Here is a 27,835-nt window from a genome sequence, read left to right on the forward strand (position 1 = left end):
AGGTGATAGCTGCACTAAGGTACAATGACTGGGAATCGAACCCGGGTCTCCTATATGAAAGGAGAAAATTTTACCACTGAACCACCAGTGCCCCCCATAACAGGTATTAAATTCCCATAACTAATCACTTCACTGCCCCAAGTTAAGAGACTAGAAATAGAAAGCAGAATGAGCAGGGGCAGCTATTTCCAACCAACGAGCCCCTTCAATGTTTTTTGTACAGAAACTGAGCCTCAAAGAGCTTCCTTTTTCTTTCTCCTCCCCCGTCTATATTCCTCCTTTCACCAGCTATCTTTCCTTCCTCTAATAATAAAGAAATTCACTGTGTCACCAACTAAGGATCCTTGGGCTACTCACACAATTCCAAAGCTTCTTTATCTTTAGTGGAAAGATACTGGAATAGATTCATTCCTAAGTAGACACCATGGTGTTTGGTGCTAAGAACAAGGAGATGGAGGATAAAGTTCTGGTTTCCCAGTGTTCACAGTAAAGCAGACAGATGAGTACGCAACACAGTGAGATGAATTCTATGATGGAAGTTTGTATGGCCCCCCTGAAAACACAAACACAACACGTAATCCTACCAGAAGGTAGGAGCAGGAGGGTCAGCTCACTTTCCAGAAGAAGCACCTGCACTTGAGGGATTAATAGGAGACAAGAGAAAGGGCAGAGGGTTTCAGATGGGCAAGGGCATCCTCAAAGGCAGAGCAGAAGAGAATATGGTGAGTGAACTAGAAGGAGTTTGATACAGCTGCAGGACAGGGTGTGGGTGAGGAAATGGTAGAAGGTAAAGCTGGAGAGATAAATAGATAATGACACTAAATAGGTAATATTATGGATGAAGGACTGGAAGGAGACTAGATTAGAGGCAGGGGCCATTTCTGAGGCTGTATCAGTAATGAAGAGGAAAATTAATGATGCCTAACTACGACAAAGAAACCCTGGTGGCGTACTGGTTAAGTGCTATGGCTGCTAACCAAAAGGTCACCAGTTCGAATCCACCAGGCGTTCCTTGGAAACTCTACGGGGCAGTTCTACTGTCCTATAGGGTCGCTATGAGTTGGAATCAACTCGATGGCAGAGGGTTTTTGGTTCAACTAAGACAAGGGAGCCCTGGTGGCACAATGGTTGAGAGCTCGGCTGCTACTAAAAAGGTCAGCAGTCCAAATTTACTAGCCACTCCTTGAAAAACCTGTGGGGTAGTTCTGTTCTGTTCTGTTCTATAGGGTCGCTATGAGTCAGAATTAACTCAGCAGCAACAGGTTTGGGTTTGGGAACAACAAATCAGAAAAAAGGGCTGGTGATCTACTTCTGAAAAATGAGCCACAGAAAAGTCTCCGGAGCACAGTTCTACTCTGACACATGTGCGATTATCATGAGTCAGGGTCATCTCAACAACAACTAGTGCCCACCCACCAGAAGCTCCACAAAGCCCCTGTCGGTTGTACACAATTTTCTTACCAGAATTGAGGAGGTATTCGGTAAGTATCTGAGCCACCGGGTGTAAGAATTTGGAAGGAATCAGCACCCAGTGTCACAAAGAGATCAAGGTGAGGACTAAAAATGTGCACTGAACTGGCCACTAAGATATTGTGCAGTGACCTCGTCCCAAACAATTCTGCTGGAGTTGCGGGGGCAGAACTCAGGTTGTAGGGGAGTATGTGCAGGAAGGAAGTACAGGCAAGTGGAGCTTCTCCCAAGAACTTGGAGGGCAAGGAAGAGATGGTTTAACAGTTAAGAGCAGAACCCAAGAATTACGGAAGGGTACTTTTTAAAGTTGGGAGAGATTTGTACAGGAGCACAAGCTGAAGAGAAAGAACCAGAAGATGGGGAAATCAGAGAAGAAACAGATGACTGGAAAGTAAGTCCTTGAGGCCAGAAGGGTGGGAGCCTGGGAGTACAGATAGGATTAGCCTTCCACTGTGCCTGAAGGGAAGGAGATAAGGATGGACTCAGAGGAGTTGCAGGTGGGAAAACAGGAAGATGGGGTGGCTTCTCTATTTCTTCCTTCGATGAAGAATAAAGATTTTTCCAGCTCTATAAGAATTTTTATTTTTTTTAAAAATGCCCTCTCCCACTCTGTCTCTTTATTGGACAAAATAGAGAACCAAGTATTTTTAAGTGTGTTGTATTTAGTATAGGACATCAAGAGCAATGTGTGACATCCCCGTTAGGTCTAAAACTTCACTGCCCTCTACTTAGTCTCCTACCTATATCATCCATCTCTTGCTATGAAACAGAAAAACGCTCCCCTCCTTGTCTCCAGAAACTGGTGGCAAATGCCCCCAATTTTGAACTCAGCAGAGCAGTGGCTAGAAAACTTTACACAGGTTTTATGCTGAGAGTGACTACAACTTTCCATTCCTTTTACCCTCTACAGGGTCACTGTGAGTCGGAATTGACTCAACAGCAATGGGTTTGGTTTGGTTTTGGGTTTCAGTAGAACATAGAGCCTGCTTACAGCTACTATTACATATTCCTAAAAAAGCTCCCTAAATCACTCTCACGGGTGATTTCAAGCATTGGCAAAGAGATCGTAGCTGAAAGCAAGAAAAAGGTTAAAAAAAAAAAAAAAACAGTGGTTTTCTGCGGGGTCGGCTAATAGTTTTATCGGTTGCCCATCAGGGAAATACTAGTTCAAGAGGGCCTGCATGTTAAGAACGGGAGAAAATGGGTAAAGGAAAAAGCTGCTGGCATTGAAAGGCTTTTCATTAATTCCTGCCACTTTAATAGTGGTGCCACATAAGGGATGATGTGTTTCTTTTAAAAGGTGGGGGGTATAAATGGACTTTGGTTAATAATAATGTATCAATGCTTTGGTTAACAATAATGGATGGATATTGCCTCAATTGTAACAAATGTACCACAGGAAGGCAAGATGTTAATAATAGGAAGAACTGTGCAGGGGGAAGCTGGATATAAGGAAATTACTTTCTGAGCAACTTTTCTATAAACCTGAAACTGTTCTAAAACATAGTCTATTTTTACGAAGCGGGGAAACTTCCAGAAACTTGCGCTCATCACTCCCTCAAGCATTATCAGTGAGTAAGCACAGGCTCTGTCCAGCTGGATTACAGGCAGTGTAAACAACTTTGCTAAATTGCTTGGCAAAGTACATCTGCTTCGAGCACACTAAAATCTGGAGCTCGCGCTATCAAACTCGCATCCTAAGGTGCCACCATCTGCAAGAAGAAGTAGATTTAACAGGCAACTGTTTTCAGGCAAAGCAGATATAAAAATCAAGACGAATACATATGGAAGATTCCTTTTCATTCACAATTTCAGATGCTATACAATGCAGGCTACTGTCTTAGATCTTTGTTGCTAACAGCCCTCTCTGTACAATGTGGAATGTTGTTTGAATACTGGAGCAATTTAAGCTTTATCTGTGGATCCAAAAATCCCTAGATTAACATCCAAAGAAAACTGGCACTGTAACAAAGTTGATTTGTAACAAATCTCAGCCTTTAACGAAATTGGTTATTAATGCAGAACTAAAGTTGCTGTGCAGACACTGATTAAGCTATACGTCTCCAAAAGTGTCCCCCATTTTCCACTCTGCAGAAGTTTTCTAACAATTTTCTATTCTGGCATAGATGTTGATGGACTTTAACAGGTGGTGAAGAATGTGAATAAAATATAGACTAGGAAAAAAAAAGTTCAAACCAAAGCACTGTCAGCTCTACTTAATACGCCCTGGAGGAACAGGTGAACGAAAAGGAAGGCTGGCACATCTGTGTATATTCCACAGCCAGAATACCCCAAATTCCAAGACTTTAAAAGACTTCATAAACAAGACATAAAAGAAGACACACAGGATAACTCCGATTATAAAGCTCTCAAAAAATCAGACGAGATGAAGCGAATTTGTTTAGAATTGTACCCAGGTAAAACCAGTTGCCACTGAGTCAATACTGACTCATGTATGTCAGAGGAGAAACGTGCTCCACAGGGTTTTTCAATGGCTGATTCTGGGGAAGTAGATGGCCAGGCCTTTCTTCTGAAGTGCCTCTGGGCGGGCTCAAACTGCCAACCCTTCACTTAGCAGACAGCCCATTAACTGTCTGCACCACCCAGGGACTCCCCACACAGTAAGGTATAAAGTTACAACTGTGATGACCTCATGGAGCTGGGAGGAATTCTGACAGGGGAAGAACACTTGGTTATTATTTCTTGACCTGGAAGTGATTACAAAGTCCTTCATTTTTTGACTATAAACTATATATGTGTTCTATGCACTTTTCTGTATGAATGGCATATTTCATAATAAAAACGTTAAAGAGAGAGAGGCTTAATACATTTCCTCAGCAGAGGTAAGGCATTCCACAAATATCTAAGAAACTGGATACAAAGGACACTACTGAGTTTTCCTTGATTACTTACTAAATATATTTCCCTCTGTTAATGTTTACAGACTTCTTTACAAACAAAAGGGTGAAATGTTAAGAGTTTGGAAACATCACATAAAATAGCAACAAAGAAATCTTTAAGAATAGATTTTCTATTTTATCTAGAGTAAAATAAACATTCTTTCAACTAGCAGTGATTCCCATTGCTAAGAGTAAAACATTCTATATACAATACCCTGAAATTAAAACAATCTACAAAATTTTTACAAATGCAGAAAAGGAGGCAAGAGTGCAAAACAAAGTGATGGAAATAATTCTTTAGAACTTAGCTGAACATGACATTCAAGAAGGGGAAAAAAGAATAAATGGAGTAAGTAAAATCATTTTTGGAATCTTTTTTCAAATTAAGCATCCATGGTTGGTTTTTTTGTTGTTGTTGTTGTTGTTTTTTTTTGAGGGGTGGAGGACTGATGGATGAATTCATTAAAAAAAATAACAGAGAAGGGAACTATTTTGTACTACAAACTTATACTATAAGAGTTACAGTGAGCTAAATATTCAATACATAAAAAAATATTCAATACATAAGTAACACTAAACACACAGTCACTGAATAACACGGAGATAAAACAGATATTAGCAAGAAACACTCCCTGGGAAGACAGTTTTTACATAGATGCAGAAGTGCTAAGTCTGGATCTAATTTCTTCAGGACAAAATCCGGTTTTCTCCAACAACCTCACGCTAGCGGACTAAACTGTACTGAGAGGTTTTGGATCTTCTCACAAGCCGAGGGGGATTTCTTTATGTCTTATGGCATTTTTTTTTTAAATCGTCCTTACAGCAACAAATGCAAACACCCCAGGAATACGGCAACACCAGGCCACCAGGCGACACAGACAAAAGGGCAGGGTAGGGAGAAGGAAGGAAGACAGATCTGCCATGTGTGGGCTCCAAGAGATAAACAGCTGAGGGAAATAATCCTTGGAGGAGGGGCAGAGAAACAGGGCTGGGGTGCGGGAAGGAAGGAGGGTATAATCACACTTTCCCTCACAACCTGTAATTAGAAGAAATACAAACGGGTCAGATCTCTTGGGTTCACCTGGGCTTGTTTTATTAGATGCAGCTCCTCCCCGTTTCTCTCCTCGGCCCTCTCTCCCGCCCCCTTCCTACCAGTAAAAAGCTGAAGTAAAACGAAAATCCACGACGAAGTAGTTAGATGTCCCACTTCGGAATATGCCCGCGGATTAACAGCGCGTCACCGGTTCTCAGGGCTGGGGACTCGAGGCTGGTACAAAATGGCTCTGCTCGTGGCCTTTTCACCTTAACAGCACCCGACGCTGTCCCTTTCGACGTTTCTTGATGCCTCTGAGCTCGTTAGACAAAGAACAATGAGACCAGGACTCCATTCTACTGGTGGTGGTTAGCCTGGCAGAAAACAAGAGGTCCATCCCCCAGCCTCACTCCTGTCCCTCGCAGGGCCTCAACGACTCTAATGTGTGCGTTTTTTCAATTCCAGAATCTTAATTTAAATGTGGCCTGATCATGTTCTTTTGCGGTAGAAAAATTTACTTGGAACTCAGGTTTCTCTTAAGCCTTGAGACTATCAACATATGGAAGTTCTTAGTTTCTCCCAATATAAATCACACTATTAAATTAAAAGGGGGAGAATTCTTATACCAAATTATACACTAATGGCTCTTAACCCCTAATTAAGGTATCAGAAACAGCAACTTAAACCCACAGCGAACCATGAATACATTTACTGTTGTTATTAGGTGTCAAGTCAATTTTCAACCCATAGCAACCCCAGGTCACAGAGTAGAACTGCCCCATAGGGTTATCTAGGCTGTCATCTTTGCTGGAGCCGATGGTCAGGTCTTTCTCCCATAGAACCAAAGGCTGGGTTCAAACCTCCAACCTTTCAGGCAGCAGCCAAGCACTTAACCACTGAGCCACCAGGGCTCCCGACATTTATCAGTATGTAACTTTTCAAGTAATCAGGTAAATAGAACCAACTGCCAACTTGAGAAAAGTCAATGGTCTAACCTTCGCCCTGTTTCCTTGGGGATTCACTCTTAACTGGGATCTACGCAGGCCCTTCTCCTCTGCACAATCAGAAAAAAATAAAGCAAACCTACGTGGCAGAGCAGCAGAGAGAGGTAACTCCTGTGAGGCTGGTCACCTAGGCCTGTTGGTCCTCAGTCTGTTCTGAACGTCACAACAGCCTCAGAACATAGACCAACTGGCTTCAGGGGAACAGAGACTCCGGGCAGACTTAACTGTGCATTGCAATCGAGGATGTCATCCCTATGCTGTGAGGGCACCCAAGATACTGCATGGTGCCTGACATACAGGAGCTCAGAATGAGTTAGGGAGACAAGACATAAAATATTTCAGAGAACTAGTCTGGGACAGCAGAATCATGGCATAGTCAAAACCACTGGGCTCTAACCTCAGTTCAATTCCGCACAGTTTCTGAACGTGCTTAGACAAGGCAATTTCTCTCTCTGGACCTCAATTTCCTTGGCAAAAACATGGCAAATGTATCAGATGATGTCTAAGGCCTGTTACAGGAGTGTTTGGGTGGTTAACAGCAAATGGTTAATAGCAAAAGGTTGGCAGTTCGAGTTCGAGTCCGCCCAGGGGCACCACAGAAGAAAGGCCTGGTGATTTATTTTTGAAAAATCAGGCACTGAAAGCCCTGTGGAGCACAATTCTACTCTAACACATGGGGTCGCCGTGAATCAGAACGGACTTGACGGCAACTGGTTTTAAGGCCTCCTATTTTTTTTTATAGCTCTACGATAATTAGATAATCAGTGTGTACAGGACAGTACATAATTAAGCGCTAAATTATCAGTTGCATCCATAGCTGCCAACTGAGAGATTTCACTGACGCTTTCTGAGTCGCCACTCATCCCAAACTACCCCCTAGGAGCCTACTCAGGCACTGTGCTGGGACTTGGGGCACCGGGAGAAGCAGACAGAGCGCCCTGCCTTCCTGAGGCTTACAGCCTAGTCGTGGAGTATTCCCAGGAGTTCAGAGGGAACAGTGAGGGCAGGATTGGTCTAGGACCTCTTCATGGAGATGGAGGCAAAACTGGGCTTCAGGTGGGTATAAGTGGAACATTGGGAAGATAAGGAGCGATGAGCTGGTTAGGGCTGTCATCATAAACCCTGAGGTTTTGGAACGGATGGATTAACACAAGCACAGTCTGCTTATTTGCTGATCATTAGTGAAGGCACTTAGCTTCCAGGAGTTAGCCAGACTTGGACTCCTCCAGACCTTGCCCCATCTTCTCACACTCCTCCCCCAGCACTACAACCCTAAAACCTACTATTTGTGGTTATTTTTTCCCTCTTTATTCTCTTCTTAATTATACTTGTAGACAACTATGGTGAAAAGCAGGTGCCAAAAAGCAGTTACTAAGTGGGGAGGATCCATACCTAAATCACTGAGAGTCTACTCTAAAGCAGCATTTCCAGGAAGGCCTTGCATGCTACATGAGGACTGACTAAAAACCTATTTGAATACAAGTTGCTAGAAAAGCTGACGAAAAATAGTGCAGGCACGTGTACTCTGCAGACAGAGCTGTGTCTAAGACAACAAAGCAATATGGTATAATTACCAAGGTAATTCAGTAAGAATAATCAAAACCTTCATTCTTAACACAATAATTCAGAAAATTAATTCGCCTTTTAGTCTGAAGAGATGTGGAACCTATCTCTGCTAATGATGAGATCAAATGTTGCCTACCAATTACACATTCCATTTTCCAAATAACTTCCCTGGAATGCTGGTGAGCTGATAAGTTTAATACGAATATTCTTGAAGTGTTGGATTTAAAGGAACAAACACTGTGTAAACTTTTCTGACAAAAAATCCCCGTATAAGATGCATGCCCATCTTCAAAACACCTTTTTTGGGCTCAGAGCAGATGTGTGCAGAGTTTACACTGGGAAAACCACTAGGACATAAACAACTCACTATAAACACCACTCACATTTTGCTATGCTTTTCTTTTCCTGTGTATTTACTCTGGTGTTAAAATAATGTTAACTCTCATAATAAGGAAAATAACAGCAGATGTTTAAACCAAACACGCTATAGTATATTATTCCAAATATCTACTCCACTTCCAAAATCGAAGTTTTTCCTCCCAAACAGGCAGAAAGGCTAGGAGAACAGTACTCTCGTGTGTATTACACAGTCACACACAGTACACAACGATAAATCAACGCAGGCAAACTTGCCAGAAGCTCTTCCTCACCACCACCAGTTGGAGACATAAAAAATTAATCTGGTATCAATTTCCTAACAATCCCTATATTCCTCTCTGAGGCTGACATTATGTTTTGTTTTTTAAATACTATATTACTAATGCCTGAAGTGTTTTTAGCTTCTTGTTCACTGAAAAAGTTTGTTTTTAAGTTTTTCAAATCGTATGTGTTAATTTCACAGGAAATGTGCTCAGGCACTTGCTGCTTGTATCGTTCTCTAGGCCTGAGTGAGTTCAGAAAGCCAGATGATACCTAAAACCCACGGATTCAAAGAAAGCAAGTCACCTCCATTCTCCTAACTGAAAGGAGTACAAAAAAATACCATTTTTTTTTAGACCTTAAATATCCTTATCATAGAGTTAAATAAAAACAACATGAATGAGTTTTGTTTTTTTTTTCCTCCACTGAGAGGGGGAAAAAAACAAGTTTTCACTGGTCAGGAAAGCAGGCCTGAAATTTTTACATGAAAAATGCCAGTGAATCAAGTTCACCCTCCCAAGTTTCTTCCCTGTTTTTCAAGAGAAATGCTCCGTTTACTGTAGGAGAAAGCATGGAAACTGCTCCTGGTGAATCAGATTACAACAAAAAACACTCCCCCAGCCAAGCTGACCTCTCCCCGGGAGCCTCCTGTCCGGTCAAACCCAGGCCATTACCACTTTTTCAAAATGCACGTAGGTGGTGTTCCACAAGATCAAGAAATCGCTTTTTCCCTTCTTCCCACCACCAGAGACAGCTTGAAACACTACGAGGCAGTGAGAAAACACCTCATGGTTCGTGGGAGATTTAAGAAACAATGAGAATTCAGAGTCCACCCCCCCTTTTTTTTTTTAATTTAGCCTTCTGGCCGGGGGTGTTGTGTAATTATTTCCACAGGGGACTCGAGTGTGGAGGGACCATCCCTCAATGTCAGAACTCTCTCAGAGCGGTACAGGAAATGGCAAGTCAAACAAAGGGCGAGTCTGTGCTCTGTAACTCCGCTGCCCTTCCAGTCCCCAAACGGAATACGAATATTCTTCATTGTTGGGGACAATCGCTCTGCCTACAACAAAAAACTCCCTGTAACTTTTTGTTCTCCTCGACACGAGAACTCCGAGCGTTGGGTGGAAGACAACACCCACACCGGACGTGGTGGTATGTTTGAGTATCCGAGCCCCCCAAAAACAACACGTTTAACTTTTACTTGGGCCCTAGAAGTTCTTCCTTTCCAGAAAATACCACCGGAAATCAAAAAGAAAGAAACGTTCAAGAGCGAAACATTGGAAAGAGTTAAGAAGTGGCAAGTAAAGCAAACTTTTCCACCAGTTTAGAGTTCACCGCGCCCACCCAGCCCCCTCCACCGTCATCGCTGAGTCTGTGATACCAACAACAAACTTGCAGTGGAAGAATAAACAGCGAACGCTTGCCTTTCAGACACCCTAAAGTCCCAAGAAAAAAAGCACAAAACGCCCAGAATGCGGTCCGATCACTCCACAGGAGGGAGTGGCCTTTTACCAAAGTAAGAGCAATTTCTAGGACGGGAAGACCTACCTTCGTAGCACAGAATGCCGATATTGTTATTCATCTTGTCCAAGTACTGGTAGTTCAACAGGTCCATCTTCATAAACAGCATTTATTGGGCTAGCAAAGAAAACCAGCTCTTTGCTTTCGCCCCCAAACAGTGAGTTTCAAGGGGAAAAAAAAAAAAAAAAAATCAATGATTGCTGAGTAGCTCCTGGCTCCTCTCTTAACTTCACAAAGACAGAGGCCCGACCTCAGATGATCAAAACAACGTGAGTAAAAGGAAAAAGGAACACACACACAAAACCTAACACACAAAACCCTTCCAGGGTTTCTTTGTAGGCGGTATACGTATTGTATCCTCGATGGAGCATGAAAAAAAAAAGTAGTTTCAGAAGTCTTTGCAAGTCTTGCTTCGGAATAAAAAAAGGGCAAAGGAGGCAAACATGAAGCACATTTCCTAGGACAAAGACACGCTAGCGTCCCTCACAGCCCGCTGCAAGTCCGCTGCGCTGACATGCTGGCTATGCGAGGTATGACTCCTATGTAAACCAGCTTCCTCTTCCCCGCAGCAGGGGCGCGCAGGCGCACTGGGCCCCGCCGCGCTGCAAATGTCAGGGCTCGTTTCTGCACAGGAAAAAAAAGTCTGCACAAGATCAGCCCCTAAGTGCCTGGAGTGTTGGAAAGAAAGAGGAAGGAGGTGAGGGGTCTGCACAGAAGAGGCCCTCGCCGCCCCTCTGCCACTGTACAGCTGGGGAGGAAAAGAGAAAACCAATCAAGCTTCTTGTTTTCAGGAGCTGAGGAAAAAGTTTTATAAAAAAAAAAAAAAAAACCATCATGGAAGCAAACTTCCATGGAATTTGAATTTTTAAATTTTGTGTAACTTCACTCAGAGTTTTGCCGTGGTGTGTATCTGTGCATAAACATATGTGTGTATATCTTCTTTTTCTTTTTAAAATTGTTTTATGATGGCCACTTACATTTTAACTGTATATTTAAATTTTTGAGGTTACTGTTTCATACGACTTTTCTTTTATAATCCCCAAAACAGCGCAGATGGACGGGGCAGTGAAACTGCAGAGGAAACTGAGGTTCAAAGGGATTAAATGACTGACCCATGGCTCCAAAAACAGAAGGTAGAACTACTTTTAGTGTTATTTTTTTTTTCTTCCTAACATTATAACCTTCTATAAAACAAAGGAAGGCAGGGCAGGTGAAAGAGAGAGTATTATTACCTCCTATAAAACAAAGGAAGGCAGGGCAGGTGAAAGAGGGTATTATTATGTATGGTATATATATACTGGAGACCTGGTGCTGCAGTGGTTAAGAACTCGGCTGCCAACCAAAAGGCCAGCAGTTTGACTCTACCAGGCCCTCCTGGGAAACCCTATGGGTCAGTCTATTATGTCCTATAGGGTCACTATGAGTCAGAATCAACCCATCAAAAGGTTTGGTTTTTTATTTTTTATACTAGTATGCAATATGTTCAGAAATCTTTAGAACTCATTAGTATATCCCATAGGGGAGAAAGTCAACTGCTGAAAATTCTGTATTTACATAACCAACAGGGAATAGGTGTGAGAAAGGCATTACTCTATCATACAGACAATGGAATAGTGGTTCTCAAGCTAGACGGTACACTTAGAATCAGTCACTGTCGATTTCGACTCTGATTCATGGGGAACCTATGCATGTAAAAGTGGAACTGTGCTCCACAGGGTTTTCAGTGACTGATTTTGGAAAGCAGATCACCAGGCCTTTCTTCCAAAGTACCTCTGGGTGGACTTGAACCTCCAATCTATGGGTGTGTAGCCTAGTGTGTTAACTGTTCACACCACCCAAGGACTCTGTTGGAACAAGAGGCACCTTTTTAAAATCCTGACTCTGAAGTTAAATCCCAGACTGATGTGAAGGGGTGGGGCCTGGCATCAGTATTTTTTAAAGAGGCCCAGGCAACTCTAGTTTGAGTGGGGAGACAAGCCTTAAGATACTTCATCTTATACACTTATTTTGAGGAGTCTTTAAAAAAATGTGTGATTTAACTACATGATTCAAACAATACAGTTGTAAAGATCTGAGTAAAATGTTTAATAACTTCCCTCTAACAACTCGGCATCTCTTACAACACTGGTTCTCATCCTGGGAATGGGAATCATTTGTGTGGACACGTCCTACAGGCACACCCTGACTGGTGTTTAAAATGGTCGTCATAAAACTCCCAGCCTCTAGCTACCTCCTTCCCACTATCAGGGATGCCCAGCATGGCGCTACTCAAGTGTGGTCGGTGGAGGAGTTCAAGAACTTTTTGTTACTTAGCGGGCAAGATTAGATACAGAAACTGAGAGTAAACATTGAGAAACTTTTATAGCAAGTTGACAGAGAAGTTTATATCTCTTAAATCTTTTTTAATTATGTCCACAATGTTGTGCAACCTTCATCACTACCTATTTCCAAAATTTTTCATTGCCTCAAAGAAAAATTCAGTATCCATTAAGCAGTAACTTCATTGCTCCCTCCCTCTAGTCCCTGGTAACCACTAATCAATCACCTTTCTGCCTCTATGCATTTGCCTGTCCTAGATATTACATGAGTGGAATCATACAATATTTGTTCTTTTGTGTCTGACTTATTTCAGTTGGCATAATGGCACTGGAGTTTCATCCATGTATTTCACTCCTTTTCATGGCTGAATAATATTTCCTTGCATGAATGAATATACCACATTTTATTTATCCATTCATCTGTTGATGGACACTGGATTGTTTCTACTTTTTGGCTATTGTGAATAATGCTGCTATGAACACTGACGTACAGGGATCTGTTTGAATCCCTGCTTTAAATTCTCCTGGGTACATACCTAGGAGTGTTACTGCTGGCTCATATGATAACTCTATGTTAAATTTTTTTAGAACCACCAAACTTTTCCACAGGCTGCACCATTTTACATCTCCATATCCTCACCAAAACTTATTTTCTTTTTTTTTTAATTTAGCCATCATTTTTTTTTTAGTGGGTGTGAAGTGGTGTCTGTGATGTGGAAGTAATGTCACCAGTATTTCAAATACCTGCAGTGTCACCCATGGTGGGCAGGTTTCAGCAAAGCTTCCAGACTAAGACAAACTAGAAAGAAAGGCCTGGTGATCTACTTCCAAAAACTAGCCAATGAAAACTCTATGGGTCACAAGAGAATATTATCTACTAGAGTGTTGGAAGACGAGCCCTCCCAAGTTGTAAGGCACTCAAAATACACAGTGGCTGCAACGATCAACTTGAACATACCAGTGATGATGAAGATGGCGCAGGACCAGGCAACATTTCGTCCTGTTTTACATGGGATTGCCATGAGTTGGGGCTGACTCAATGGCAGCTAACAACAATGATGATAACTAATGACACCGAGCACCTTTTCATGTTCTTATTGGCCGTTTGTATTTTATTTCTCTTCCCATTGCCATCGAGTCAATTCCAACTCACAGTGACCCTATAGAACAGAGTAGAACTGCCGCATAGGGTTTCCAAGGAGCAGCTGGTAGATCTGAACTGCCATCCTCATCTATGCTATCACTTTACCAAAGCATGCTTCTATTTTAACCAAGCCTAGGGTTTAAGAGTGAGGACCATGCATTTTTCACCTCTTCAAGGTCAGCATTTGGGGTAGCATAAGCGTAACACATGGTAGCCCAGCAGCGAATAACTTGTTCGATAAAATCAGTAACACCTAAAGGCATTCTTCATTTCCCTTCTCCCTATTCTCAGGACACATGAGATTATCTAATTTGGTGTTTATCTGTCAATATCTCTTGAAAAGCACAAATTCACACTTTTATATGCTCATTTTGATGCTGATCCCACTCTAAGTTGCAATCAATTCATTCATTTAAGAAGATCTAAATACTGGAAAGAGTTCATTCTTCTCAAATTCATTCATAGGTTAATATATTTTTAATTAAAGAAACAATGGGATTGTTTTCAAAGGAAATTGAAAAAGGTGGTTCTAAATTTTATATGCAAAAATCAGGTAGGAAGAGCTAATTTTTTTTTTTTTTAAGCATTAAGGAATTTGATCTATCAGATATTTAAAACATAAAGCAAAGGACCCTTAAAAGGGTGATATTGGGTGCAGAATAAAACTCGTTGCCTTTGCACTGACTCCAACCCCATGTGTGTCAGAGTAGAACTGTGCTGCACAGGGTTTTCAACGGCTGAGTTGTCAGATCACCAGGCCCTTCTTCTGAGGAGCCTCTGGGTAGACTCAAACGGCCAACCTTTCAGCTACCAGCCGAGCACATTAGCCATTTGCGCCACCCAGGTACAGAATAGGTGGCACTAAGCAGATCTCACCATATGTAAGAATTAAAAATCCAGACCAGCGGGGAAGAAGTGGATTACAAAAGCCATATTAACTGGGAAAACAGACTACGTGGAGGAGAATCCAAACAAAGCCTCCCCTGACACTGAAACACCAAAATAAATTCTAAATGCTTCCAAGAGATACTTTAAAAACTTAAACTACAGATTGAGACTAGGAAACCATTTTCTAAGGCAGAAAAAAAATTTTTTTTTTTTTTAGTAAAAGAAAGAAGTCGCAGAAGAAAATATTGAAGAATTTGGCTGAATACACAAATTCTGTTTTTTGTACATCAAAAAATGCTAAAACCAAGTTGAGAGGTAAAACACAAAACAGAATGATACATTTGTAACATAGATCGTTGCAGATGAAGGACTAATGTTCTTGGTATATAGAAAGCATTTAAAAATAGGAAAAAAAAAGAAAGAAAAAGGAACATATAATCTAAGTATTTTTTTAAATGCACAAAGACCATGAAAAAGAAACAAATGGCCAATATACTCAGGAAAAGCTGTTCAACCTCATTAATAATCAAATAAATATGATTTTTTAAAAGTGATTTTCAATTGTACATGTTAAAAACATTGGGTTGGCAAATGTTATATATATTTTTAAACAATAAAAAGATTCCTTTAAAATTTTTTTTAAAATTAAGTGATTTTTCTATCTTTCAAATTAACAGAAAGAAAAGACTTTTTCAATCTTCTTTAATGCTGGCAAGGCGGGATGCCAATGGAATTTTGTTCACTGTATATGCCCTTTCTAGAGTCTGGCATACTCATCAAACTATCCGTATTGTTTAAAACATTCATGCCCTTTTCCTTGGATTGGACTCTACAGCCAGAACTGTCTTATGGAAATAGTAAGACTTAGTCAAAAGAGTTACATAAAAATGCTTATTCTACTGCTAGTTATAACAATGAAAACCTAAAACGCAAAAATAAGGGAATGAATTAAAACTGTGACACAACAATGACAAAATATTATACAGCCCATTACGATGGCTTAAAAAATATATAATGATACAACGAAATAGTATATGTACTCTATGATAATAGTACTACCTACATGAACTGAAAACAAGTAAATAGGATATAAAACCAATACATAGATTATACACCAATTTTGCTTACAATTTATGAATATGTACACGTATACAGAAAACAAGTATACACACATTAAAGAGACTGGAAAATATACCAAATTGTGGACATTTCTGGATAATGGGTAATGTTTATATTTTTCTGTATTTCCAACTTACCTACCAACAGTATATTCTTTATATAGTCAAGGTGGGGGGGGGTTGCAAGGAGCTTCCCATTTTTTAAAAATCAGGCACATAGTGAGATAATAGGTCCTGGAAGGTTATAAGCACTGGATTGTACACATCTTATTTTTAAACACCATAGTATCTCCTTTTGGTTTTGGTTTAAGAACTAAAGATAATAAAATTCAAAACACCATTTTGACCTTTAAAAAAGATTCAGAGATGGTTAAGATGAGGTATCTGTCCTAAACAACAAAGTCTACAGAGAGAACTATCTTAAACTTTCTGAGCATGTAGATATGTATGTATGTGCTTTCTGTGTTCTATTGTTTACTAATTATTTCCTGTATTAGTGTCAGTTCCCTAACTAAATGGGAAGCTTCTAGAGGGACGGAAAACTAAGCCTCAGTTCTTAATCCAAAGCTTCCCCCACAGCACACAATAGGTGCTCAATAAATGTTAATCACGGCTGGGTCTCAGCATCTTTGTGTAATAGAGATGGCAAAAAGATGTGAAAGTCCAGGCTAATAATCACTGGATGAAATTTGTCTGTTGGCTAGAGGGTTGGCTACCAGTTTAGAATCAAAATTCCAAAACAGCAAGCTGCTTAATAAAAGACATGATCAAAATCACTCTGCAGACATTTATTTAAATAGAAAATACTTCCATGCAAGCACTTACAGGGAAGGGAAAATATTAATGTTTAGCCTAACAATAATCCTTTCAAAAACACTGGGAGATATAAATACCTCTACTGAGCTATTCAGAGCCCTGGTGGCGCAGTGGTTAAGAGCTCAGTTGTTAACCTTTAAAAGGTCGGCAGTTCGAATCCCCCAGCCGCTGCTTGGAAACCCTATGGGGGGCAGTTCTACTCTGTCTTACCGGGTCGCTATGAGTCGAAATCAACTCGACAGCAAAGGGTTTGGTTTTGGGTTTCTTGGTTACTGAGCTATTCGCTCTGAGTCGGAATCGACTCAGCGGCAGCGGGTTTGTTTCGGAGCTATTTGGAGTCCCTGGGTAGTATAAACGGTCAGCGTGCTCAGCTACTAACCAAAAGGTTGGAAGTTGGAGTGCCCCCAGAGCCACCTTGAAAGAAAGACTTGGTGACCTACTTCCGAAAAATCATCCATTTAAAACCCTGTGATCACGGTTCCACCGTGACATAAATGGAGTCACCACGAGTCAGAGTCAGTGCCACAGCAGTTGGCTTTCTGGTTTGTACTGCAACTAGTCCTCAAATTAGGCAGCCTCAGATATTTATGTCTCTTTCCCCCACCAGATTATAAAGACTGCTTTGAACATAGTAGGTCTTCAACAACTTAGCTGTGAAGTAACCAAATTTCAAATGCCTCAAGTATAAACGATGTGATATCTATTAAATTCTCTTTTTTGTTAATATTTTCTTTCGAAGAAAGAATTCTTAAATATATCATAAAATATCACTTACTTCTCTAACCTGGAGTTGCTCACACTGAAATAATGATGAAAAAATATATAGTATTTCGTCAAGCTTTTCATAAAAGAAAATTCCATTAAGTTATATACTCGAATTTTACAGTTTATAAAATGGAACCATTTGTAAGTTAAAACACTCCCAACTTCCATTAAGCAGCTCTAGATCATTCACTGTAATATAGTGAGATTTTAACATAAATATATGCGCTTTTTTCCCCCAACTTGAAAACGTCAACGCAAAGGTTTAGACTTTCGATACAATAGCACCCTCTAGCGGTGAAAGTTAAATTGCATAGACAATTTTGGGGCTGCACCCTCTGCGATTTGGGCCATCCTCACCTGTTACGCGGAGCTCTGGCGGCACAGTGGTTAAGAGCCCAGCTGCTAACCAAAAGGTCGGCAGTTCGAATCCACCAGCTGTTCCTTGGAAACCCTACGGGGCAGTTCTACTCTGTCCTATAGGGTCACTATGAGTCAGAATTGACTCAACAGAACAGGTTTTCATCTGATATGCACTGTATTTCAAACCACAACAAGCCTCTTAGTTCATTTAATAAAAAAACTCACAGCAGACTATCTTTTAACAAATACTTAACTTTCACCAAATCTTTCAAAAACTAAAATACTAGCAAAAAGAATTCACTTGATAGCAAATTATTAAATATGAAATCTGTTTTGTTAATATATGAATTTAAGATACAAATAGCATGAAATAGTACAAACTGGGACTGATGTTTTAAATAAATCAGTACCAGAGAACGAAATGTAATCCGATTAGTATTCCCAAGAGAGGAGAAATGCGTTGCCAAAACACTGTAACTTGTTAGTTTTATAATTAGTGCCTTACCTATTTGACAGCACACCTTATATACTCAACAACATACTGCTCCTTCATGTCACTATGATACTCTGCTGGTTTTCATTAGTATTAACATCTTCAACCAGTTGCCGTTCAGTCTATTCTGACTCACGGTGACCTCATGTGTGTCAGAGTAGAACTGTGCTCCATAGGATTTTCAAGGGCTGATTTTTTGGAAGCAGGTCACTAGGCCTTTCTTCCAAGGTACCTCTTGGCGGACTTGAACCTCCAACCTTTCGGTTAGCTGCTGAGTGTGTTAACCATTTGCACCAACAAGGAACTCCCTAAACTTCATCTTAAAAAAACCTGTGGCCATCAAGTTGATTCTGACTCATAGTGAGCCTACAGGACAGAGTAGAAATGCTCCACAGGGTTTCCAAGGAGCTGCTGGTAGACTCAAACTGCTGACCTTTTTGGTTAGCAGCCATAGCTCTTAACCACTACGTCCCCAGGGTTTCCAAACTACATTTTAGGCTTCAGTAAATCTCATTCAAAGAACATTCACGAGTAAAAAATTATTCTAATAATATTCACATTCTAATAAATTATAACTATTGTTGGATATATGTATTCCCACAAAATTAGCTAGAAGTCACTTCCCAATGTAAAAACAGGAGAAGAAATCTATTGCAGGAAAGCTCCCAAACATTTAGCATGTTGAAGGGTTAAGATAACTGCTAGTTTCAATGTCTGGCCCAATCTTCGCTCAATTGTTCAACTTGCCTGCACAGTACAATCATTCATTCTCCAGCATTTTCCACTCCCAGAATTATGCCCTCAACCAGTTAGGGTCCAGTCCAGAAAACAGAAACCATGTCTATTATTTTAACAGAGAGAATTTTAACTGCCCGCCCTTGTGCCCCCTTTCAGTAAATACCCCTGCAGGTTAACTACTATCCTAACTTTTAAGAGCATAGAGTAGTTTTGACCACTTGATATATACAGAATCATATGCTAAGCACTCTTTTGTGACTGTATTCTTTCACATTATGCCTTATGAGCATTATTTTTATTTTTATGTATAGCTGCAAATCCGTCATTCTAATTGCTGTACACTATCCCACAATTCAAAGACATTACACTTCAGTCATTCTACTGTTGATGGGCATTTTGGGTAGCTCCCACTTGGGGGCTATTACAAAGAGTGCTGCGATGAATGGTCTAGTACATGCCATTGGAGAACATAGGAATCCATTCCTGCTGCATACATACTTAGGAGTAGATAAGCTGGGTCACAGAGTGAGAAGCATATATTCAAGCTTCAGCAGATACTGCCAAATAGTTTTCCAAAGCAGTTGTACCCGTTTATACTCCTACCAGCAGTGTACAAGATTTCCAGTTGCTCTATATCCTCATCAACACTTTCCCATCTTTTTCATTCCTGTGGTTCTGGTAGGTGTTAGTAGTAGCCACACTGTGGTTTTACTTTGTACTTCCCTGACCAACAGTAAAAATCTTTAAATGCTTGTAGGCATTTCAGATTCACCACACAAAAGAGAGGTAGACGAGTCTAGGCCAGTGGATCTCAATCAGGACAACTGTCCCCCGCAAAAGGGACATTTGGCAACATCTGGTTGTTACGAGTTGGGGAGCGCTACCTAATGGGTAAAGGACAGGAATACTGCTCAACACCCTACAACGCACAGGACAGTCCTCCTTTCCTTCCCACCCCCACCCCCAAACAATTATCCAGTGTAAAATGGCAATCATGCTACCACTGAGAAATGCTGATCTAGGCAAATCATTATGAGAATTTTTCTCCATAGCCATATAAATCAATAGGTCCAGAGGTCTATTTTCTGTTGCCGTGAAATGCTATTTTCCCCCTAAAGTTGAAGGGATAGAAAGGGAAAGGACACTTATTAGTAGGCATGTACATGGCATAGGGCTGGGCGCTTTCACATACAAGCAGTCCCCAGGCTGCAAACAAGATCCATCCCTGTGTGCCTTTAATTAAGAAGGTGCAGGTAAGTTGGAACAGGTGCATACGGTTCTGATTTAGCCTGACTTTAGTGCAAGAAAAGGCTTGAAGCTTTTCAATGATATAAAAGCTGCACGTGCAGCACGTGAAGGTGATCGTGATGATGGATTTGTTGCGAGTAAGGGTTGGTTCAGTCATTTCAAAGTGAGGGCAAATTTACCGCACGTAACATCAAAGGGCAAGTATGAGTTGTCCGTAAGTTGGACGTTCATAACCCGGGGACTGCCTGTGTCTTGTTTCTTTTTTTATCCTCACAACAATGCTATGAGCTATTACCATCATTTTTATAGATGAGGAAACAGATGTCAAATAGGCTGGGTAGCTCGTCTAAACCCTGGGACTAGACGCGATGATTTTCCACTATACCCAGGGTTTTACTTTTACCTAAAAATAAGAGACTTAAAAACCCGTAATGACTGTTAACTTGCAAGGGGTGAGTTTCACATTAGCCTTGCGAAAAGCAACAGCATAGAACTAAGGATGGAAAATAGAGCTTTTGCAATGTTGAGACTGGCATGCGTCTGTGAGAACTGCATCCTGAATCTTTATAAACAAATTCATCTCCTTCACCAGACTCCGGTCTCTTTGAACTTACACCTGTGTCTTATTTATGTTTGTAAATACCCCAATACCTGCAAGAGTAGGTACTTAAGGTTTCCTAAATTAAATCTTGACCTGAAAACCCAACTAAAGAAGATAGGGGCTTCATAAAACAAGCAGGTGGTTCAGATTTTATTTTGTCACCAAGTCAACTATCCTCAAAACCCACTGCCATAGAGTTGATTCCAACCCATAATGACCCTATAAGACAGAGTAGAACTGCCCCATAGGGTTTCCAAAGCTGTAAATCTTTATGGAAGCAGGCTGCCACATCTTTCTCCCACTGAGCAGCTGGTGGGTTTGAACCACAGACCTTTTGGTTAGCAGCCAAGTGCTTAACGACTGTGCCACCAGGGCTCCTTCAACTATCCCATTAGTATAAAATAGGATAAAATATTTTTCCTGAAAATGGTCAGTTAAATCAAATAATGGTCACTACCATCAATTTCTTTTTTTTTAATTGTTTTATTGTGGCAAAATATATATATAACAAAACATTTGCCAATTAAACATTTTTATATGTACAAGCCAGTCACATTGGTTATGTTCATCATGTGCTACCATAGCCAGTATCCATTTCCAAATTAGCACCAAATTCTTTTTACAACACAAACAATTCAATTATTCTAAGGACGAATTTGCCAACGCTATCTTCTCACTCGTCCTTTTGATGTGTTTATGATGCTTCTATTTGTCAGGACAGTAACAGTGGCAGGGCCACCTGGAATCCCTCCTAGAAGAGCAGTTTTCAGCTGTGGACATAACACCAGAACCCTCAGAAGGCTTCTGAAACCCACAGCCAGCCAGGCCCCAGGTCCCCAGGCTGATTTAGTAAGGGCAGGAGGGGCAGGAAGATGCATTTTGAATATACACCCAGGAAACAACTATACTCAGCAATATAGTTTGCAAATAGCTCCCCATGTAGATTTTTTTCATAAGTACATTTTATTACTCATTTGTCTACTTAAAAAGTAAGGTAATATTTTATATCAGGGCTTTTTGTTATTTCTCCAATTGGTTGAAATAAATTTCTCTTACAGCTTACTCTCCCCTTCCCCACACCCCAACATACGCCAGGTTTATCTTTTCCTGTGTAGTTTTGTGTCTGTGTGTGTGTCTGTGTGTGTGTGTGGTAAAATATGTATAACAAAATTAACCATTTTTACCTTTTTTTAAATGAAGAAATCAGTGGCATTAAATACATTCACAATGTACAATCATCACCAGTATTTCTAAAACTCTTGCATCACCCCTAACAGAAACCTGGTATCCATTAAGCAGTAACTCCCCACTCCCTTCTCCTCCCAGCCCCCAGTAACCATTAATCGACTTTCTGTCTCTACACATTTGCCTATTCTAGGTATTCCATGTAAGTGGGAGCATACAATATTTGTCCTTTTGTGTCTGACTTCTTTAATTCAGCATAATGTTTTCAAGTTCATCCATGTCATTGCAGGTATTAAATGTAACAGAGCTTCATTTCTCTTTATGGCCAAGTAATAGTCCACTGGAGTCTGGGTGGCACAAATGGTTTACAATCAGCAGCTAACCTAAACGTTGGCAGTTCGAACCCACCCAGAGGCTCTGCAGAAGAAAGGGCTGGTGAACTGCTTCCTTAAAAATTACAGCCAAGAAAACCCTATTGAGCAGTTCTACTCTGTAACACATGGGGTTGCCATGAGTCAGAACTGACTCCACCGTAACAGGGGTTTGATATTCCATTGTATGGCTGTACCACATGTTCAACCATTCATCTGTTGATGGACACTTGGGTTGTTTCCACCTTTTGGCTATTGTGAAAGTGCTAAAGCGAACATTGGTATACGTGTGTGAGTTTGCCACATAATTTTAACAGGCACCCTCTCCCCTTGGGGTTTAGGGCTACTGACTGAGAATTCTAAACTGAATTTAGTAGGGAACCTCGCTGAGGAAGTCCCTGCCTTATGTGATTGACCTTTACCTTGCCTTCCAGAGCTCAACGGGATCCCAAATGAGTTCCTCCTGGGCAGGACTAGGTGGTGACGCGAACCAGCTAGAAACAGCTCAAGTCCCTTCCCACTAGGAAGGGAGATTCTGAGCCCAATCACTTATATTTAAACAATTCCAGTCTTCCTTTACATGAAAGGAGCAATCAAGACCCCCTCATTCTCAGCCTGCCTCCCTTAACCACAGATGTTGTATCAGGACTCTAGAAATATGTACACTGCCAGTGCTTGGCTGTGTTAAACAAACTGGAAACTGACAAGCCAGGATTCCTTGTGTACCAGCACGTGAGTAGTGGTGAGTATGCGCTAGGTCCCAGCAAGGAGACGTTGGTCATGAACTTTTAGTGATGCTCTCTTCACAGCACTATCAGCCTCTCCTTCAGAGGATTTGTTGTTGTAAGCTGCCATCGAGTTGGCCCTCGACTCATGGCGACCCTATACACAATGGAAGGAAAAGCTGCCCAGTCCTACATCATCCCTATGATTGGTTGCACACTGAACCACTGTGATCCATAGCATTTGCTTTGGCTGATTTCCTGAAGCAGATCACCAGCCCTTTTTTTCTAGTCTGTCTTAGTCTGGAAGCTCCCCCTGAAACCTCTTCAACATGATAGCAACACACAAGCCCGGGATGGGTGGCGACTACATATGAGGTGCACTGGCCGAAAACTAAACCTGGGTCTCCCATATGGAAGGCAAGAATTCTACCACTGAACCACTGCTACCTCATTCAGAGGACTTGGGCAGTTGTAATTTTACATTTGTACGGTTCCATTTCCATCCATGCTGGTTTTCTTACCATTGCTTCCCAGTACCTACCACAATACCCAGCACATGGTGGGAGATCAATAAATATGTGTGGAAGGAACAAATGAGTATGAAGAACTACAGAACCTAACTGGGGACAGAGGGCCACCAGAAGCGACTTTGGATGAGTGAACTGGAGTTTTAGATCAAATCTAGGGGAGCAACAAGAGAACACTCACAGCTTTGTGAGAACTGGGGGGTGGATACAGAAGGACAAGGTTGCCAACTGGCCTTGGAAGGCTAGAGACACTACAGGCTCTCCGAGGCCCCAGACGCCAGGGAAAGAGAAACAAACATGGGTCCAGGAATTAAGTACTCACCCACGGAGGAAAGGGTTGTGGTAGAACTTTGCCAGCTAGAAGTAACACCGGGGTGGGACACAGGGAGGAGAAAGAAGGGACAATTAGAAGCTGGGCACAGTGACGAACCTTGTTTTCTGGATCTCTGTGATTCCATATTGGTTTTCCAGTTAAAAGAGCACTAGATAAGATACAGAGTCAGAAAATTTAGACTCCTAGTCCAGCTCTGCCCACACTTAGCCATGTGATCTTGATCAAGTAATTCTACCTCTCAGAATCTCTATTTCCTGGTCTGATAAAGGGGTAAGCTAAAACCTAACTTGTCCATCACACAGCGCTGTCAAGGACCAAATGAGACAATGGCAATTACAGCGTTCCATAAACTATAAAGCAAATACAAACGCAAGGGATGATCACTGTCACCTTCCTAAAGATGAGGGGATTTCCCAGGACTCCCCAAGGAGAAGTGAGACCTGTTCATACACTGACTGCCCCGCCTTACCCCCAAACTTCAAACAGAAATGGGAACAAAGGTCAACTTATCACCAGTTAGCCATTTCCCTTCGCTTAAGTGGACCCTATCTGGATTTCTGGAAGAAATATAAAGGGGAGTCCAAGGATGCTGCTGCCACATACATACATCATCTCTCCATTCTGAGGAGCAAAAAGTAATTTAAGACGGCTGTGAGTCTGCCTTTTTTTTTCCAACAACCATACATACCATATTTTATTTTAAAATATGACCATAATGCATGCTCTGTAAAATTCAGTATCCTTACCCTAAAACTGTCAAATACTCAAAAATCACATTTCCTATTGTTAGTGGGATGAATAGTGTCCCCCCAAAATTCATGTCCACCTGGAACCTCAGAATGTAACCTTATTTGGAAACAGGGTCTTTGCAGACGTGATTAAGCTAAGGGCCAAGATGAAATCGTACTGGCTTAGGGTGGGCTCTAAATCCAAAGAGAAAGTCCTTACAAACCAAACCAAACCCAGTGCTGTCAAGTCGATTACGACTCATAGCAACCCTATAGGACAGAGTAGAACTGCCCCACAAAGTTTCCAAGGAGCGCCTGGCGGATTCGAACTGCCGACCCTTTGGTTAGCAGCCATAGCACTTAACCACTACACCACCAGGGTTTCCGAAAGTCCTTATAAGAGACAGAAAAGGCCACAGAAGAAGGCAACGTGAAGATGAAGACAGATACTGGAGCAAAGCTTCTAGAAGCCAAGGATCATCGGCAGCCACCAGAAGTTAGGAGAGAGACATGGGAAAATTTCTCCCTCAGAGCCTCCAGAAGGGACTCACCCGGCCAATACCTTGAGCTTGGACTTACAGCCTCCCAAACTGAGAGAATAGGTTTCTACTGTTTTAAGCCACCCAGTTTGTAATAATTTAACGGTAGCCTGAGAAAACTAACATGTTACTAATCAAAGCACATCTGAAGACTGCATTAAAAAACGGGCCTCACACTCATAGGTAACACCTAGGACGGCAAATGTACACAGAAAGTCGTTACTCGGTACCAGGGGTGGGAGGGAGGGGGAGTCATTGCTTAGGGGCACTGAGCTTCTGTTAACAGTGATGGGAAAACTTGGAAATGGATAAGTGGTGACAAAACATGATAGTGGTGATGGAACACGATGAGTGTAGTCAACGTCACTGAATCGTACATGTAAAATATGTCGAATTGGCAAATGTTTTGTTATATATACATATATAGTATATATATACACCCATAACATTGCCATCGAGTTGATTCCAACTCATAGCGACCCTATAGGACAGAGTAGAACTGCCCCATAGAGTTTCCAAGGAGCGCCTGGTGGATTCGAACTGCCAACCTTTTGGTTAGCAGCTGTAGCTCTTAACCACTACGCCACCAGGGCTTCCTATATATATATATAAAACCACAGTAAAAGAATTAAAACAAAACAAAAAAGAAAGTAGGGATCCAATACCAGAGAAGACTTGTTTTGCTTGCTTCACACAAAGTGTATCACTCTTACATATGGATTTCCCCAAGCTTCGTCTCTTGTCCTCTCTAACCCACTATGCGTCCAGCTTCAAGAAGGAAAACAAGACTCTTCTCTCCCCAATTTCCAGTTTCAGTACTAGCGCTAAAATCCCAGGGTTCTGGATAATTTCTCTCTGCCTTTTTGCCCCTCATCCCTACCCAACATAAGCTATCTCAGGATAGAATTTCATATAATAAACAATGTTAATTTTTACCCATTTTTATTATCTGCAGAGGGTTGTTTCTGTTGGGTTTAGAGCTGTTTCTTTGGTTCTTCTTACTGAAGAGATGTAGAAAGTGAGCTAGATCTGTGCCTCCCAGGGCAAAAAAGGAAACATTTTTATCATACCAACTGACACAAGGAATATATTGTTTAGCTGATTTTCCTGATGGTTTAAATTAACAATAGCAACCATAATAGTGAAAGTTCTGAAAGTAACTAAAAATTCTACATTTCTTTGTTTGGGGAGAAGATTGAGGCAAGACCTAGTCTGCTACTAGAGGGGATCTGGCTTTTTTTCTTCAATCAAAAGGAACTGTCTAAAATGACTTGGTTGAGTAGAGTTACTAACCAGTTGCCATCGAGTTGATTCTGACTCAATGGCAAGCCCATGTGTATCAGAGAAGAACTGAGCTCCGTAGGGTTTTCAATGGCTGACTTCTCAGAAGCAGATCACAAGGCTTTACTTCCTAGGTGGTCTCTAACCTCTAGTCCTTCGGTTAGCAGCCAAGAAATGTGTTTGCACCACTCAGGGCCTCCTACTAGGGGGTTAAGGAGCCAAAATACTTCACTCACAGATGGTGCAGGTAGAATCCTACTATCTGCGACTGGCTGCCTTAAGCTGGGTTCTCTAGAGAACAAAACCAGTGAAGCATGTATATAAAGAGAGAAAGACTGATCTCAAGGAAATGGCTCAGGTGGTTGTAAAGGCTGGCAAGTCCCAAGTTCAGGGGTCAGGTGTCAGGCTAGAGGCTTCTCCTGACTCATGTAGCTTCAGGGGCCGACGAACCCGAGACTGGCAGGTCAGATGGGCTGCGGAGGCTTGATGAATCAATGATCCGCCGGTAAAATGGCAACCTGCTGGCTCACAGGCTGCGGAGGATGATGAATCCCAAGATCAGTGGGTAAGATGGCAGGCTGCTGACTCACAGGCCGCGGAGGCTGATGAATCCCAAGACTGGCAGAAAATACAGCAGGCAGCTGGCTCAAGTCTCAAGAACCAAGGTCAGATGATGATGAGGCCGATGCAGGATCCAAAGCAAGCAAGCAAGCTTTGCCAGAGCATCCATAGATATTTTGGATGCAGGTCATACCCCGAGGAAACTCCCCTTACAACTGATTGGCCGATGACATCATGGAGGATGACTACATCATTACATAACTGCCAAACTACATCATTATATACCTGCCAAACCACTGAGAATCATGGCCCAACCAAGTTGACACACAACCTTAACCATCATACTGGCTATCAGTGTTCTTTGGAATGCTGATTAGTCAAGGATTACTGTCACAGGATAGCTGTGCTAATAGCCTGCAGTACAGACTGCCAAGAAGAAAACTATGATCCGAGTTGCAGTAATGCCAACTTTCACTGCATCTTAATTAACAATTCTTCTGTCTCTCTTCCCTATTTTCCCAGTAAAACAAGTTTTTCAAAGAGAGGAAGAAACACGAGAAAACACAGCATTGCACCTGCATGCTTAGGGGTGTCTTGTTCCACAGCAAGAACCAAACAGCCATAATTTATTTATAGCTGCTCTAAAGGTACAACTGCTCCAAAGTAGAAGCATAAACTCTTCTCGTTTGGTCCAGAGCCCCCAAGGAAAGGTACACCCATATATTTTCCTCCGGAAGGCTGACATGTAAAAGGGAACCTTTCTCCCTGTTATTTAGCTGCCAAACACAGGGCCCAACGCCTTCTAGTCATCTTTCTGACACAGCATTGCAATGCGTTTGCTGTTTTAATATCATGATTACTTAAATGCCAGCTGCAGTCTTCTTAGACCTTTCCTTTTATTTACCTGGCACATGGCCCACTATGGCCCACTACTCTTCATGAAATAGAAAGTTCACTCCCTA

The 27,835-nt window shown here is 41.5% G+C and overlaps 1 protein-coding gene across 7 annotated transcripts in view; it reads right to left on the bottom strand.

Annotated features, from left to right (window-relative positions):
• VGLL4 (vestigial like family member 4) overlaps window positions 1-27,835 on the bottom strand; it is a 163,826-nt gene that overhangs the window by 71,194 nt on the left and 64,797 nt on the right. The window contains exon 1 of one of the 7 annotated variants that reach the window (XM_049861864.1): window positions 10,161-10,812. The exons of 5 other annotated variants lie outside the window; for them this stretch is intronic. In XM_049861864.1, the coding sequence (XP_049717821.1) occupies window positions 10,161-10,242 (82 nt within the window). In that variant the 5' untranslated portion in view covers window positions 10,243-10,812. One more of the 7 variants, XM_049861870.1, reaches the window with a different exon arrangement.

This window comes from Elephas maximus, chromosome 20 (genome assembly GCF_024166365.1).
Source record: "Elephas maximus indicus isolate mEleMax1 chromosome 20, mEleMax1 primary haplotype, whole genome shotgun sequence".
Lineage (NCBI taxonomy): Eukaryota > Metazoa > Chordata > Mammalia > Proboscidea > Elephantidae > Elephas > Elephas maximus.